The sequence below is a fragment of the Cololabis saira genome, chromosome 15 (genome assembly GCF_033807715.1).
Source record: "Cololabis saira isolate AMF1-May2022 chromosome 15, fColSai1.1, whole genome shotgun sequence".
NCBI lineage: Eukaryota > Metazoa > Chordata > Actinopteri > Beloniformes > Belonidae > Cololabis > Cololabis saira.
The window spans coordinates 24,864,315-24,881,805 of record NC_084601.1 but is presented as its reverse complement, the minus strand read 5'-3'; the positions used below and the strand labels follow the sequence as shown (position 1 = coordinate 24,881,805).

At 40.9% G+C, this 17,491-nt stretch overlaps 1 protein-coding gene across 3 annotated transcripts in view; it reads left to right on the top strand.

Moving 5' to 3' along the window:
- Positions 1-17,491, top strand: part of phf14 (PHD finger protein 14) — a 118,762-nt gene that overhangs the window by 934 nt on the left and 100,337 nt on the right. For all 3 annotated transcript variants that reach the window (XM_061741157.1, XM_061741156.1, XM_061741158.1), the window contains exons 2-5: positions 773-889; positions 2,819-3,576; positions 6,714-6,846; positions 16,314-16,473. In XM_061741157.1, coding sequence (XP_061597141.1) covers positions 773-889; positions 2,819-3,576; positions 6,714-6,846; positions 16,314-16,473 — 1,168 coding nt within the window. The remainder of the gene's footprint in view (positions 1-772; positions 890-2,818; positions 3,577-6,713; positions 6,847-16,313; positions 16,474-17,491) is intronic.

Here is a 17,491-nt window from a genome sequence, read left to right as displayed (position 1 = left end):
AGCGATAAGGTGCTTGAAGATTTTGAAAATCACCCTTGAAAGTGTTTGAAAAGTGCTTGAATTTGACCTTGAAAAATGTGTAGGAAACTTGTATAAAGTAATATATGTATATAAAAGCATATAATAATATCCTAATATAACTTAATATTTTTTATAATATTACAGGACTGTCTCAGAAAATTTGAATATTGTGATAAAGTTCTTTATTTTCTGTAATGCAATTTAAAAAAAAAAAAAAAAAAAAAAAATGTCATACATTCTGGATTCATTACAAATCAACTGAAATATTGCAAGCCTTTTATTATTTTAATATTTCTGATTATGGCTTACAGTTTAAGATTAAGATTCCCAGAATATTCAAATTTTTTGAGATAGGATATTTGAGTTTTTTTTAAGCTTCAATACTAGGTGTGACGACATCTCTTTTAACCACTGAGTGGAATTAGGACTCTGAACATCCTTCCACTTCAATGCAACTATTTCCTTTATGACTAAATATGATCAGAGGCTCAAAAGCAATTTACCATTTGAATGATTTGTATCGGGTTTACAGGACATAGCTCGATCCAGCCACAGTCGGATTTGCTGCCTTCAGATTCATAAATTGGCTTTAGGTCTTTTATTTTTTTTAAATTCAGCTCTTTCAATGAATGGAACTTTTTCTGGTAGTTGTTTAGGATTCTGTTGAGATTGTTGTTAAACTACCATATCTTCAGGTTTTTCTCAGGCTTGTGATGTTTTCTTGTGATGTTTTCCATCTCTCCTTTGCCAGTGGACCGGAGCTTAAAGAGGCGGCAGGTGAAGCCACTTGCTGCTTCTCTTTTAGACGCCTTGGACTACGACAGCTCGGATGACAGCGACTTTGAAGTGGGAGAGGGAGAAGCATCAGGTAAATGCCATCTTTGTCATTTCAAGTTTGAGCTATATTTTTAAACATTCAACCTGATTTTTATTTGACCTGATTCACATTTACTTCTTATGAACTATTATCAACTGTGAACAAAATCTTTTTTTTTTGTGTGTTGACACAATGCCAAGAGGGAAAGATAGAAGCAGTGGCCTTATGGCGCTTTCCCACCAGCACCTACTCAGCCCGACTCAACTCGGCCTGTATTTGAATGTGTGATCTAAACCAAGAAGACAACAACACTAAAGATGTAGAACCTGGAGGAGATGATATATGTGCTGCTGGGTCTGTGGCTTGTGTTCAATATCAAGTTAAAAAATGCGAGTGAAAGAAGCTTCAAGCGGGGACGCTTTTTTATTTTTCTTAGCTTAGCTGAAAAGTCAGCTGGGAGCCGTGAGCAGCTATGAAGTGACAGAGCTCCTGGTAGATCTGGTCGTTCCTTATCGCCCGTCTAGATCCCTTTTTAATTCTCTCCTCAGCCACCAGGTTTATGAACATCTGCACCTCAGAGTTGGATCACCAAACAGACTTGCGCTGCCATTGCCTGTTGAATAAAATGAAGCCGCCGTCAGAGTCGCTCTTTCTCTGATTTCCACCTCTTTACTCAGACGTCTGACTCCAACCCCCCGACCAATCGGGGGGCCTGTAGTGTAATGACGTCAGATGCAGCCGACTCAGCCGCTTAGAACCTCGGCAGAGTAGATACAGAAAAAGTATCTACTCAGCACGTTAGACCCCTAGTAGAAAAGTGCAAAACCGAGGTGAGTCAAGTCGGGTTGAGTAGGTACTAGTGGAAAAGCGCCATTGACGCATCGGCCACCCAATCACGTCATTTTCAAAACATCGGTACCAGCCAAAAAAGTATCGGGACATACTTAGTTATTAATGTTTTTAATACATATTAATTATTAAATCGTTTTATAATTGTATTTAACAACTGTATTTAACAATACAGACAGTTGATGTGTGTTTATTATAAGATATTGCTTTTGGGTGGAACCGGCGGGCTGAAAGTGACGTTTGTGCTGGAGGGGAAAGAAGCGCGGCTAACAGAAAGCTAACAACAGCTAGGCTACGCTCGGTTTGAAAGTTTTAAAAAGAAAGAAAAGCTGTTGGAGAAAAGTGACTGTAGTGTTGTGTAAATTATTATCTGTTACTCATTAATCATCTTTTGATCCTTTATTGACTCTCTGGTGTTACTGTCTAAAGGGTCCGTCTCTGAACAACCACACTTGGTTCCTACGCGCTGCGTAACATCATTACATCACAGTGACAAAACTATAACAGCTAACAACCATGAATAGCTGCTGCTATTCATTTCATGCTGTTGACAATTCTGCACTAAGGTTAAGCCTAAATGTATTTTAATTTTATTGAATCTTAATGATTGAGTTTGACTGGATGTCATTCAACTTTTGAACCTAGTAGGTAAACTACCTCTTTTGAAGTTAAATGTATTTATTTTTGTTATTTCACTATTCTGCACTTTTTGTTTTAGTTTACAATTTCATGTTTATACTTTTTATGGCACCAGTGCTGATAAACTTTGTTTTGATCCAATGATGCAGTCAGTGAAAAGAAATATATGTCCATGTTGGAGAGAATGGACAATAAAAGAAACTTGGGACAATTTGAGTTTTAGTCCTCTGTTTTTGTTTTTTTTTACTTAATTAATTGCCAAAATGTATCTGATTAGGAAAAAGTATCAGAATTGTATCGGCAGCCAAAAAAAGTGATCGGATCGGGAAAAATCGGGATCGGCGGATACTCAAACTTAAGTGATCGGGGTCGGATCGGGAGCTAAAAAATCCTGATCGGGACAACCCTAATGTTGACATACTGCAGATTAGAAACCAATCATTTCAGGGTTCCTTTGTGACCATGATTGACTCTTATTGTGTCCTCTGACAGGCTCAGATGGAACCGGCAATGGTAGTGAAGACGAAGGGTCCAAAGCCAGTGCCGCTGGTTCAGAAAGTGACTCTGACAACGCTGCCTCTGCAGAAGACGGCGCTGAGGAGGAGGCTAAGGACCCGGCTGTTGAAGACAACGTAACTGAGGATGAAGAGAAGATGAACAAGCCGCTGGCCGATGATTCCTCCTCCAAAGATTCCTCCCAGGTCACCTCGTCTAAAACCAAGCGCAAGAACAAGAAGACCCCAGACCCGGCTCCCCCCTCAGCAGTAGAACCCGAGTCTGCATCCACCCCCGCGGAGGACAACGGGAACGCCGACGAGTCCCTCGTTGAGCCAAAGAAATGGAACTTCCGTAGGAACCGGCCACTGCTGGACTTCACCACCATGGAAGAGCTGAACGAGATGGACGACTACGACAGCGAGGACGATAACGACTGGCGTCCCACGGCGGGGAAGAAGAAGGGCAAGGCAGCTCCTCAGAAGGGAGGCGCGGAGGAAGAGGAGCGAGGGAACGGAAGCAACGAAGACGGAGACGAGAACGACGACGATGATGAGGACGATGAAGACGACGATGACGACGATGATGATGACGATGATGACGACGACGATGATGACAAGGAGGATGGAGATGACAACAACAGTACTAGTGATAGTGATAAGGAGGTGAAGAAGACCAAGAAGAAGGTGAAGAGCAGCAGTGGCTTTGATGATGAACTGACCAATGACAGCATGTCTCAGGGAAAGGGCAACGAGGTGAGTCCCAGGGCTGGGGATCGATTCTAATGTCAAGAATCGATTCGATTCTGTTGCATGAATTATATGACTGTAGTTATGCAACATATTAATACTAGTATTATATTGAGATTCAACAGCAAGTATTGGCAGCTAATGATGCTGTAAGGACCAATCACCTCCCAGAATGCTGATAGAACTGCTTTCAGAAACATCGTGGGTCAGAATTACCAAACAGATCCAGGGCAGCAAACAGAGACGTATGAAATCTGTTTCGTTTTTTCCATTTTCAGTCTTTTCAGACAGTATATAAAGTAATGAAATATAGAGAATGTATGCAATTATAACTGAAAATGTTTTCATACCTTTAAACATATTTAAAGGCAAAAACATGGCACAAGTTATTTGCCTGTCCAACAAAACATTGTTTTTTGGGCATAAACAAAAAAATAACAAAAGTTGTAATGTAATGATGAAAAAAAAATCAATCTTTAGACATACGAATCGATCTTTAAGAATTAATGAGAATCGATTTAGAATTGGAAAATCGATCTTTTCAACACAGGCCTAGTGAGTCCCACTCCTGCTTCATGAATGTGTAAGGTGTTTTATGACACCAGATAAATGGTTGAAAAAATCATCTGGATTCACCTAAAAGGGAGGGCTAACGTTCACACATGCTGTTTTGGTGTGGCCTCTTTGGAGGCGGGGTGGAGTTTCTCTTTATCTGGCTGCTTAGCTGAGCTCCACCCACCAGGGCTGTCCCAGCAGTGTTTATTTATTTATTTATTTGACAGGGACAACGCAGTCAAACATAGATACAAGCTTGCAGCTGATGTCATGTTTATAGCTAGTGCTAATTCTCAACTCCAGTCCCCAGTTGGGCTCTTCCACAACATTGCAGTACAATATAAAATTCATACACATTAATTAAAAAGACCATACAATTCAATAATGCATTATTGCATTTACATGATATAAAACCTTCCCTCACTCACTCTCCCACACAAATATACACACTATTTACAGATGAGTAGAGTTTAGATTTTTCTTGAACCAGTTTTTAGTTTTGGTGATGAATATGTTAAACTCTGAGATGGATTTTATTTCTGATGGCAGTGAGTTCCAGAGTTTACTGCTCTTAAAGGAGAAGGCTGACTGTCCCAAAGTTGTCCTGCAGAACGGGATTTTGCAATTGTGGTTTGAGGAGGTTCTGGTGACTCTGTTGCTGTTTTGTCTCCCAACAAATCGACAAAGTGGCTCAGGTGCTAAGTTGTTTATACACTTAAAAATTAATTTAAGAAAACATAAATCACTAAAGCTTTCAAAGCTTAGTAAGTTATATTTTTTGAGGATGTGGCAGTGGTGGTACCTGACTGGTTTTCTATCCATTATTTTTCAAGTTTGATTATATAGAGAACAGATGTGTTTGGTGGCCGTGGGAGCTGTTTGAGCCCAAACTGTCATACAGTATGAGATGTTTGAGAAAATCATAGCATGCATGTAGAGCAGAGCGGCCTGGTAACTTAAAGCAGTTTAAATTACTTTGTATTATTTTTGAGATTTTCTTTATATGTTTATCGAATTCAAGTTGGGGGTCAAGTACCAATCCAAGATATTTAACTTCTAATACAGTTTGTATTTTTTCATTTTGTAAATTTTTTGTAAATTTATATGAAAACTTACACTTTGCAGCGCCACAAAACAAGAATGACTTCACTCCTTTTAGATTCGTATTCACTGCTCAGAGTCTTAAATAAAACCAAAGGGCTCAGCAGTTAAAGGGAGAGTCTGTCAATTGACACCACAAACTACCACTGTAAAAACTACACCCATAGTTATGCATCAACCTGTGGCTTTCCATAGTTTGAACTGTGAGGGATATCAACATTCACCACCGTACAGTTGCCAGGGATGGAACATGCCGTTAAAGCAACCAGAACTGTTCTTGCATCGGGCTGTAAATATGTTTGTTTCGGATGCAAACTTGGACAATTTAAGATGGACGTTAATGGATATTAGTTCACTTCCTTAGTTTCAGTTGAACGGATTAGTCATATATATTAATTTAGGTTTTTTTGTTTTTTTTTTGGAGTCAAATAAACTGTTAACTCTTTGGTTGAGATCATTTTCATAGAAAAGTTGAGACAAAAGGCCTGATTATTTTGACTTTAACTGCGAATAAACTAGGGCTGGGGATCGATTCAAATGTCAAGAATCCATTCGATTCCGATTCTTAAGATTCAGAATCGAATATCAGGATTTAATTGATTCGATTCCGATATTAATTTGGGTTAGTGTTAGTAACAGTTTTTTCAGCTGTTGCATGAATTATATGACTGTGTAGTTCTGCAACATATTAATACTAGTATTATATTGAGATTTAACAGCAAGTATTGCAGCTAATGATGCTGTAAGGACCAATCACCTCCCAGAATGCTGATATAACTGCTTTCAGAAACATCATGTGGATCAGAATTATCAAAAAGATCCAGGGCAGCAACAAACAAACATTTTTGAGACTTTGATTTTTAGCATTTTATGCAAATGTAACCCCAAGACAGTATATAAAGTAATGAAATATAGACAATATATGCAATTATAACTGAAAACTTTGTTTTCATACCTTTAAACATATTTAAAGGCAAAAACAAAACAGTTAAAAAGTTATTCAAAACATTCCTTTTTGGGGCATAAACAAAAAAATACCAAAAGTTGTAATGTAATGATGAAAAAAAACAATGGATCTTTAGACATACAAATTCATTTTTAGGAATTAATATGAGAATCGGTTTAGAATCGGAAAATTGATTTTTTTTCAACACAGGCCTAGAATAAACATCGGCTCTAACAGCATCTTGTGCTTAAATGTCCTTGTCTTCTACTAAACCAGACGGCTGGTCTGTTAACTGGTAACTTCCTATGTTTGGAAGTCTGATACCAGAACACAAGAGCAGCAAAGTCCACGTATAATCCAGTGAGATGTTGAGATATCAGGGATTCAGAGGGAATGCCTCTGCCGTTGCTGTAATCCACTTAGCACGCATGTGCATTGTTTACGGGATTTTCTAAATTCTCTTCACTTGATCTGCGATCAGGACGGTCCGATGTTGCATTGATAAGTGGCTTTGCTGTGGTTGTGTCCCCGGGTTCCCCAGGACGCTCTGCTGGACCGCTCCCAGACCTGGAACACTCAGCACATCCTCATCTGCTGCGTCTGCCTGGGAGACAACAGCGAGGACGCAGACGAGATCATCCAGTGCGACAACTGTGGGGTTACCGTACACGAAGGTGAGAGAAAGAGCTACTTCTAAAACACAGCGCTTCAGTGAGAGAAGCTGGAACCAACTTAGGAACAAAAACCCCACATGTTCAGTAACTTCCATAAAAGTAAGCCTTATGATTGAAAAAGACATTTTAAGAAACCAGACGTGTTGGCCAAACAATTTTTGCTCAGTTACTGTTGCTAAGGTGTAGAATCCATTGGTGTTTACAGTTTTACAATATTTGAGACCAATTAAGGACACAAAAGAGCCACCTTTCATTAGAGATACAATGATCAGGATTTTGAGGGCCGATCTCCAAAATCAGTATCTGCCAATCCCGATATTGCCGATCACAGCGTGAAATCCATAAATTCGTCAATAGTGTTTTCTCATGTACAACACTGATATTGTATTATAAGGTGTAATAATTAGGAAAGTATCATGAATTGTCTGTTTTATTGCAGGCTGAGGCAATGAGCAATATTTCACCCTCTAGAGACGACTTAGACTCGGCTTACAAAGAGTAAGTTTAGCTTACTAGCTTCAGCTTTCCTGTGGTAATAATTATGTACAACATGTGCAGCAACACAGACAACAGCAGACATGTCACTCTCTAAAAGTTGATACAAGTTGTAAACTATAAGTTGTAAAATTAGTTTTCTTGTGGAAAGAGGAATGAAATCTTAAAATAAAAATTAATTATGAATTATTAAGCTTTGTGAAAGCTTTAGCGATAAGATCCGCCACGTGTGAGAAAGCTCTTTTGAGTGAAACTCTTCAGACTACAACTCCTAATGTCACTCGTGAAGCGACTGACACGACTGTCGTTCTGCGTAAGGCTTTGGATGTGACTGTAAATATTCTGGTATAACTCAGTCATTTATCAGTGAAATATTTACGACGCAGACGCGTGTACCGGGATCCAAGCTGCTAAAGACGTGTTTAAACCCGATGTCTTCTACAACAGAAAGCGGCTGATGAGCAAAGCATATGAATTCATTACCTTATGATGTAGATCTTTATTTTTCTTGCTGTCGTTTATATGATATATATTGCATCTCTGTTATGTTAGCGGCGTTGTTCCTTTTCTTTCTCTGCCTTAGCGGCAGCCAACTTTGGCAACTCAATATACTCCTTTTATGTGAGAAACTTTCAAATGTCTTATCAGCTTCGTTGTGTTGAAATGATTTTATAACATTCCTCCTCAGGGTATTTCCTTTGCTCACACTTTGCAAACTGCAAATTTCTTGTCCTTTTCTGACATTGTAAAACTCCCATAACAGCGAGGCCGGTCACATCCCCTTGGGAGACCTGGGTCTGAGATGTGGGAACGCACATGCGCGGGCAGCGGGTTGTTGTTGTAAACGTCATCAGATCGGCCTGATTTGAACTATTATTTTGAGAATGCCGGTCAAAACCAATAGGGGCATTATTGGCCGATACCGATCGGTTGCCAATCGATCGGTGCATCTCTAGTGTTAGGGTTACACAAGTTTCTTTTCATCCAGTGTTTTTGAGCACCTTGCAGTTTGTGATGTTTGTCGTTTGGAGCAAGAATTTCAGAAATTGATCTCAGTGAGAAGGTTTTCCATGCTTTTCATTAATGATGCAGGCAGACACTTTTCTCACTTAAAGGGGACCTATTATGGCATCTAATACCTATTTTAAACAGGCCTTGAATGTCTTAAAAACAAGCTTTTGATTGTTTTTGCTAAATAAATTAGAAATTCAGCCTCTGAGCCATGTCTTTAACATCCCATTCTCTAACCTCATTATCTATGCGGGATTCTGAGTGGGCGGGGCTATGATAATGAGGCTCTGTGCTGATTGGCTGCCTGAATGACGCGATACACCCCTACGAAAAAATGGCGGAAGCTTCGGCCGGCGGAGTTAGTTGTGGGCGTGGTTTCACGCATCGGAGGCCAACCTATGTAAATCGCATTTTCGTTACGTAACGACAGGAGCAGAATCTGAACGGCTCGTAGAAGCCACATCACACTGGAAGGATCATCCGGGCGGCTGTACATACACTGCAGAATTTGGTTGCTTTCCTCCTTCTCTGAGTTGGCAGGCTGAGGGGGGACCACTTTATATATGTTAAAGCAAGAAAAAACGTGTTTTTTAATAGGTCTCCTCTAAATGTTGATCTTGATTAAGTTTCTAACTAGTTACCATGTTTGTAATGTACACATGATGCACATGAACCTTCTGACGTTGCTCAGCAGCGCCCCCCAGGTTGTGGGCAGTGACACGCCTGCAGAGGAGGGCGGGAACGAGTCACCAGCTGTGATGTTAGGAGCAAATCTTACATTTATCCTGTTCATTACGATGGTTGATATTCTCCTCCTCTGAGACACTCTTAATCTCCATCAGAAGACACTGAAGGAAGACAAAGTGGTTGAGAGTGGAGGCTTGGGACAGAAAGAGCTCCGGCAGCCACCTCTTATCTTCCTGTCCTTCGGCGTAAATGCTGCTCATTTTTCTGGGCCTTTTAAAAGGCTTGAACTGGTCCTGACAAACACCAGAGACGGGTGTCTGCAGCTAACATTTAGCTGGACATTCACTGCAAACACAACGCTTGACTTATTTTGTTCATATTGGCCACGGTTACACACGAAATAGTAATTCCGAATTGAGGTTTACATGGAAAACACGTTTGATCAGCTTTATCCAATTCCTCTTAAGGTCTGGGGGTTGGGAAGGTTCTGATTGGATAGGGGGGTCGGACGTCTTTACGTATTTACGTCTACCTTAAGAAAACAAACTAACTCGATTAGCAACAACATGGAGGACCACATGGTGGCGTCTCTATCTGCGAAATATCCTTCATTTAACCTAGCCGCTACAACTTTGAAAAGCTCACAATTTTTATGTTTCCTGCCATCTGTTTTTTTAAATTATTTCCAGATCCTCCAAGCTATTTATTAAATAAATTGTCTCTGCTCTTGACCACCGTTTACTGCGTGCTGCCATCTTGAAACTTTGTTTGGAAAACAAGCCCAGCGTGGAATATAAGCGTCATGGCGACAGGCGGGCGAGGGAACAAGCAGCGCAGAAAGATGTTGTGTTTCTTGATGACTTGACCCAGGGGCAGCATATAAATGGAGGTTCTAGATGCTGAAGAGGTCGCTGACACAAGAAAACGCAAAACTGTTCTATTTTAATTCTTTTAATACATTTAGTGGCACATATATCACATCAAACCAGTGTTAAACGGAAGTTACCTGCAAAAGCACAGCGACACAGCTATGACTACATGTGACAAAAAGGGCGATGTGGAAAGTCCGTCTAAGCTTTCCTCCTCAAAGAAAACCTCTAAAAACTGTCTCCCAAAAAGAGAATCCATCCGTCTTTGTTCTTGTACTCTTGCTCTGTCCGAACACCATCGCTGCCTCTGAGCCCAAGAGCAAGATGCACATGAAAGGTGGGTGAAAAGGACCTGGGGACAGGATCAAAGACAGGAATGAGCAGAGCTCCTCAGGTCCACTTCTTATCAACTCACTCAACAGCCTTGTATTTGTTAAAAGAAAGCTCCATATTTCTTTCTTTTGGATAAACATCCTTTATTTTCTCCTTTGAGAGCACTGGTATAAAAGAACACATGGAGTCATAAATATGAAAACCGTTTCTGTCCAGAGGTCCAGCCAGCTGCTGTAGCCGTATCGTTGTTGTCGTACTGCCACCAGTGTCTGGGCAGCGACAACTATCCTTCGTACAGATGCTATTTTGATTGTTGTTTTTTAAAGACCTCTGTGAATTTAAATTCACTTAGTAGGACTGTAGATGTAGACTAAAGTGTTTTTCATCATAAATCTAAAACTGAAGGCCTGGAAACAACCATTCTGTTTACCTTTGAGATCCGTCAACCATTAAAGCAGCACAACGTAACTTTCAGCTTTTCTGAGTTTGGCGGCATCTTTTGGACAAAAGCGGTAGTGTTTTACCAGAAAGAACACTACGTTTCCCATGAGCACCAGCGCGTACTGCCGGAAAACTCCTGTCCCGTCGCGTGCATTTGTTATGAGAGAAGACGGGACGCTTTTCTGTTTCACTAAGTGAACAGACGGAACGCAAAAAAAAAAGATGTTAAACTGCTGGAAAGGAACTGGAATTTACCGGGATACCTTAAACAAGGAAGCCAGGGAGCGGTATATGGAGAAAATAATGATTATTAACGGTCTGGATCCATATGAAATCCCTACTAAAGAATGGAGCTCCTCATCGGAGCTCCACTCTTTAGAAGGATTTACTGCCGCAGTTCTGCACAACCCACGTCTTAGGCTACCTTGTTTAGGAGTGTTTGGCAGCTGCTTTGGTAAATGTTTGACTCGCCATGTGTTTCAATAAATTAGTATAATAGTACAACATACAGTACATGTTTTGTATTACTCTTACTTTTCTTTTCTTTTTTTTTGACTGCTTTGAAGAGGCTCCGAGGCGTGAGCAATATTTTTTTTTCCTTGTGAGATTATTTTTTTCCTCTGCAGCTACAAATCAAATAGTTAATATTTTTTCCTCAACAAAATTAATCGCACCGCAGAGAGCTGGCCAACAACTGCGTTTAGCTGGCGAAGTGGGGAATAAAACCTGTTTGAATGATCCGACCCCGGTCTGTGAGTGTTTGTTTGTGGTTTAATAAACCCGTGTTTTGATCCGACCCGGTCTGTGTGCGTGTTGGTTTGTTTACTGAGGAACGTTATGTTTGGTCGGACTCTTTACAGCCACGATCCAACCGAGCCGACGAGTCTTTTACTCTTTTAATTTGTTATCTCAGATAATTGGCCGGCCTCCGTGGTTCTGCCTCCGAGCAGGAAACCGTTGAAAAGTTAAACCATTAGGATCTTTTCCCCACGTCTGTTGTGTGGAGCTGCTGCAGCCACAACACAGCAACGGGTTACCAGCTTCTGCGGAGCTTCGCTCCAAGCCCCGCCCATTTTCGTCTCGACTACGAATCGGGAAGGAGGGGGAAGTGACGTATGCCGTAAAGCAGTCAAAGCCGTAAAAAATTGTAGTTTTTTAGTGTGGCAGGGTTCCTACCATGCTCCTCAAAGTTACATAGTGCCAGTGAAGGTGATACAGACCCCCCAGAACATGACAGAGGTGTCATTAAACCTGTTGTAAGTTGATGTACCATCACAATGACTCTGGAAATATGATATTAAGGTGGAAAAGTTACGTAGTGTTGCTTTAAACCAACAAAAATGTTGGCACTCGTAAGCTAAGTCAGCCACGATACAGGCTAACTAAGGGAGGACTCAGAAGCTCTGTTCTGAATACCTATGCATGACATTCCAACAGTTTGGCGATGTTATTCATAATAACCACAATGTCTGTATTAGGCCTGTGTTGAAAAAAATCGGTTTTCCGATTCTAAATCGATTCCTATATCTAAAGATGGACTTTTCTTCATCATTACATTACAACTTTTGGTATTTTTTTTGTTTATGCCCAAGAAAGGAATGTTTTGTTGGACACAAGAATAACTGGTGCCATATTTTTGCCTTTAAATATGTTTAAAGGTATGAAAACATTCAAGCTTTCAGTTATAATTGCATAATTTTAATTTAAACAGAACCGATTTCATACGGCCCTATCTCTGTTTGCTGCCCTGGATCTGTTTGGTATTTCTGCCACACAATGTTTCTGAAAGCAGTTATATCAGCATTCTGGGAGCTGGTTGGTCCTTACAGCATCATTAGCTGCCAATACTTGCTGTTGAATCTCAATATAATACTAGTATTAATATGTTGCAGAACTACACAGTCATATAATTCATGCAACAGCTCAAAAAACAGTTTTAATAACACTAACCCAAATCGATATCGGAATCGAATCGAATCAAATCTTGATAATCGATTCTGAATCTTAAGAATCCAAATCGAATCGATTCTTGACCTTTGAATCGATCCCCAGCCCTAGTCTGTATTGTAACTGTAGTTTGGAGATGTTCAGGTCGATGATAAAGTGACACGGGAATTTCAAAATAAAGGCACAGCTAACGGATGATTACAGATATTGATGTCTGGAGGATGTTTGGATGGAAGTTATCGGCTCGTTCACCATTAAACTGATGCATTGATGGGTGAATCTCTGCTGCTGTTGGGTTAACTGGTCACCTGGAGCCGCCTCGGCTCAGTCAAATCTGTATTCTGAACAAAGGAAGCAGAATGTGGTCCTTCTGCCGTCTGCTCCAAAGCTGTCAATCTCTGGTGGCACGAATTGAACATTTGATTTGAAAGGAAGAGAAAAAATAAGCCCCAGAGAATGAAGAAGAAGCCAAGTGAACACATTTTAATGTTGTCCTCTTAATTTTCTGAGGTTCCCCAAACAATTACTTGGCCGACGCAGCTTCTGTGGCAGCTATTACACCAGGAAGACGTGCTCCTCACCACCAATGAGGGCAGCAATCAGCCTCCGCCGCTGCTGGGGAGATAACACTCCAGCTCCTAATTCAGTCCAGCAGCCTTCAGGCTCTCGGAGCAGCAGGAAAGACTCTAAATCAAATCTGGATGTTCTGCGAAGCCGTCGCTGGATGCCGCGCCGGAGAGTTGGCCTGCCCATCAAACGCAGAGCGGCTTGTTTATTCAGCTCTGCACTTTGTTGATGGCCGCATGTGTTTTTCTGATTGAGAGACCATTCGTTGTGTGTCATGGTGAATTCTGACTGCGGAGGCAATATCTGCAGTTTCTGGGTGAGATAAAGCCACCGCTGCCACTGCCGCCGTCCTGACTTTTCAAACAGAAGACAGCTGCCCCAGAAGTCCAAAGCAGTATTTAGTCTTAGACAAGTTCAACCACAAACAAACATATCACTTTTTCAACATTATTATTATTTCTTTCACAAAATGGATCCCTGAACACAAAACAGAAATCATGTGGGCAACCCTAAGTAGCCCCTCGCTGCTTCCACTGGATTACGGACTGGTGTTGCGGATCATCAGCGTGTGTACAGACCTCTACGGTGCAGACGGCAAATAAACTCATTTCCAGAATAATGATGTCGCCCTTAAATATGATGCCAAGAGGAAAAGACCTTATCTGTTTAAGAAGAACATGGAAACACGACTGACGTGCACAAAACTGCCTCTGAACAAACCACAAGATCTCTGAACCCATGGACATGGTTGGTGTTCATGTCCAGGACTGACAAGCACGGCGGTGGAGGCACGGTGGTACGGGGATTTAGACCATGAACTCCTGTAGACCAGAATAGTTGACTAAAGGTGGCTTGAGTTTGGGCCATTTCACTACAAATCTACTTCAAAAGGGATGAAAAATGAAATAATCAAGGTTTTTGAAATATCTAGTCAAACCTGAAAAACCTCAATGAACTGAAGAAACATGTAAAAGAAGAACTGGCCAAAATATCTTGAGAGCTGCAAAAACTCAAAATCTTACCAGGAACATTCGTCTTATTTCTAGTTAAAATGTCTCATTTTTAGTCAAAAAAATCTCATTACACTTAAAACAAGAGTCATTACCAGAAAAATAACTTGTTATTTGACAATTTTCACCTTTTTCAAGTAAATTTTCACTTGAAATAAGTAGAAAAATCTGCCAGTGGGACAAGATTTATCTTCTCATTACAAGCAAAAAAATCTTGTTTCACTGGCAGATTTTTCTACTTATTTTAAGTGAAAATCTACTTGAAAGAGGTGAAAATTGTTGTTTTTTTCCAGTGATGAGTCTTGTTTTAAGTGTAATGAGATTTTTTTTTACTAAAAATGAGACATTTTAACTAGAAATAAGACAAATATTCTTGTTAAGATTTTACGTTTTTGCAGTGAGATGCTGAAGTCACACAAGAAACCAGAACCTCGACTTATCGCTGCTGAAGGCGGATCTACAAGATCCCGAATCCGGAATTACTCGCATCGCTGTTTCCTGTTTATTATTATTATTTGTGTAGTTTTGCTCAGTGTCTGAAATAAAGTTGCCAGTGCCGGACCAGAGCCGGACCACCTTCCCTCCTCAGCCAGTCGCCGGCTGCTCCGTCTCTCCTGGCTGGCCTTTGCACCTGGACCTGAGGGTTGCGAGGAACCACCATGCCGCTCTAACGTACTTATGGCTGAACGGTGCCACAGATCTGCGCTGTACCTTTTGAACTGCGATGCTAAGCTCAGACAGTTAAGCCGCCGGTTGCTGGCTAATATGAGCTAAGCTGACAAAAAGTGATGACTACAGGATAGCTTCAAAATCCCTGAGGGAAAGATTATCCTTGTCAGAAATGACGAGCTTGGCAGAGTTTACTGCACTGAGAGAAATACTTGAATCCAAATTTATATTTGAAAGAAAAAAAAGACTTAACCAATGAACTCTGAATCTGTAAAAGAGGGAGGTGAAGAAATGGTCCTGGTCTGAAGATGCAGGGGGGTCTGCTTCTGCTGGGACACTGACATCATCCACCTTTACTGAAAACTAAGAGAACAACAAGCCAGACTGCTGAACTGTTTGCTGCACTGGAGAATTCGGGCCGGCATTTACACAATTCCAAGAGGGAAAGACATCAGCAGTGGTTTTAGAGAAGCAACTGATCTGGAAGCAGTTGTAAAACGATATTAGAAAATGGTTTTGTATCCCTCCATTTGCACTTTTGTACTTTTTCAGCATCAGTAAATAACCAAACTGAGTGGAGGCGAGTCAAGTCGGGCTGAGAAGGTACTAGTGGAAACCAGGGTTGGGGATCGATTCAAATGTCAAGACTCGATCCCAATTCTTAAGATTAAGAATCGATTATCAAGATTTGATCCGATTCGATTCCGATATTGTTGTGCGTTAGTGTTATTAAAACTGTTTTTTGAGCTGTTGCATGAATTATATGACTGTGTAGCAACATATTAATACTAGTATTATATTGAGATTCAACAGCAAGTATTGGCAGCTAATGATGCTGTAAGGACCAATCAGCTCCCAGAATGCTGATATAATTGCTGTCAGAAACATCGTGGGACAGAATTACCAAACAGATTTTAGTTTTTAAAACATTCCGTTTAAATTTTTTCCATGTAACCCCAAAACAGTATATAAAGTAATGAAATATAGACAATTTATGCAACTATAACTGAACACTTTTTCATACTTTTAAAGATATTTAAAGGCAAAAACATTGTGTCCAACAAAACATTCCTTTTTTGGGCATAAACAAAAAAAATACCAAAAGTTGTAATGTAATGATGAGAAGAAATCGATCTTTGGACATACGAATCGATTTTTAGGAATTAATATGAGAATCGATTTAGAATCGGAAAATCGATTTTTCAAAACAGGAAAAGCACCATAAGAAAACTATTCCTGCCATACAGTAGTTCCTTCACGAAAGTGATTTCTGCTGACATTAATGTCTCGGGTTTCGTGTTCAGCTAAGGGATGGGATGGACTGCAAGACATTTCCGCCGTGTGACGGTCCATCCCAGAGTCCACGAGCTCGGATACGTCAGAAAGGTTTACCATGAGGCGTTTGGTCCCATTTTCTCTCATTTTTGTGTGATTCCAGGCTGCTACGGCGTGGACGGCGAGAGCGACTCCATCATGAGCTCGGCCTCCGAGAACTCCACCGAGCCTTGGTTCTGCGACGCCTGCAAGAACGGCGTGTCCCCCAGCTGCGAGCTGTGCCCCAACCAAGATGGCATCTTCAAGGAGACGGACGCTGGCAGGTGAGCGTTTCTGACATTCGAGTTTCTGATGGGAAACAAACGAGAGCCAAGCCGACGCCCGGCTGAACCGTTCATACTGTATATTCACTGCTGAGCAGAAAAGGAAGCTGGATTTAGGGGGAGAAAGAGAGAGAAGAATGAGAGGGGGAGATGGAGGAGAGAGAAGAGATAGAGGAGGAAAAGAAGTAAGAGAAAAGAGTGTGTGATGTGAAGCATGGAGACTTGAGCCACGTTATCACTGATAGCGCTCCTCAGCCAAGCTGCAGCCGAATTTACTACTTCACTAGAGCATGAAAAACACAGCAAATTAAACTGTGAAGCGGCTGCTTGCTAGAGATGGATATCTTTATATTGGACTTCGGATTCCTTTCCCTAAAGTCAGCATTTGAAATTGTGTCACACTGAACTGTTGCCAGAATCTGCAGCTGCATTAATCTGTGACTTAATTTCCCTCTGAAGTCCCCACTTTCACAAGTTTCTTATTGTCTGCAGCATTTCCTTCTATTAAGCACTTAAACAAACCACAGGCGTAGATTTAAATCAGTTTCACCACGTCGGTCCAAGTAAACACACAGAAATGAGTCCAGGCATGTCCAGAAATTAATTCTCCTTCTGTGAAACCTTTGTATTCGCTAAATACAAGCTCATACAGCAACATGCGACATTTCTTACAATGCTGCCACCTATAGAGGGTCTGCAATCTGCATTCATTGACGTCACTTCCCCACTGGACCAGCCCCCTTACTCACACTGAGTGGCAAAAATGGCTGCAACTAGTGGAGAAGACGGGATAACAGCCGATTATAGGCTTAAATTAAAGGCAGTTGGACTTGACAGTGACCCGTACAGTTACCCCAAGAACCAGTGGTCCATGGACATTAATATTTGACCACGAATCCAGTTTCCTGATATTTATATGTACTTCATTTTTACGCCGAGGAAATACACGAAGCAAAGCTTGAAGGCATACAAAAGTCTTAAAGGAGCATGAGGCTCCTTTTAAGAAATGAGACTCTCT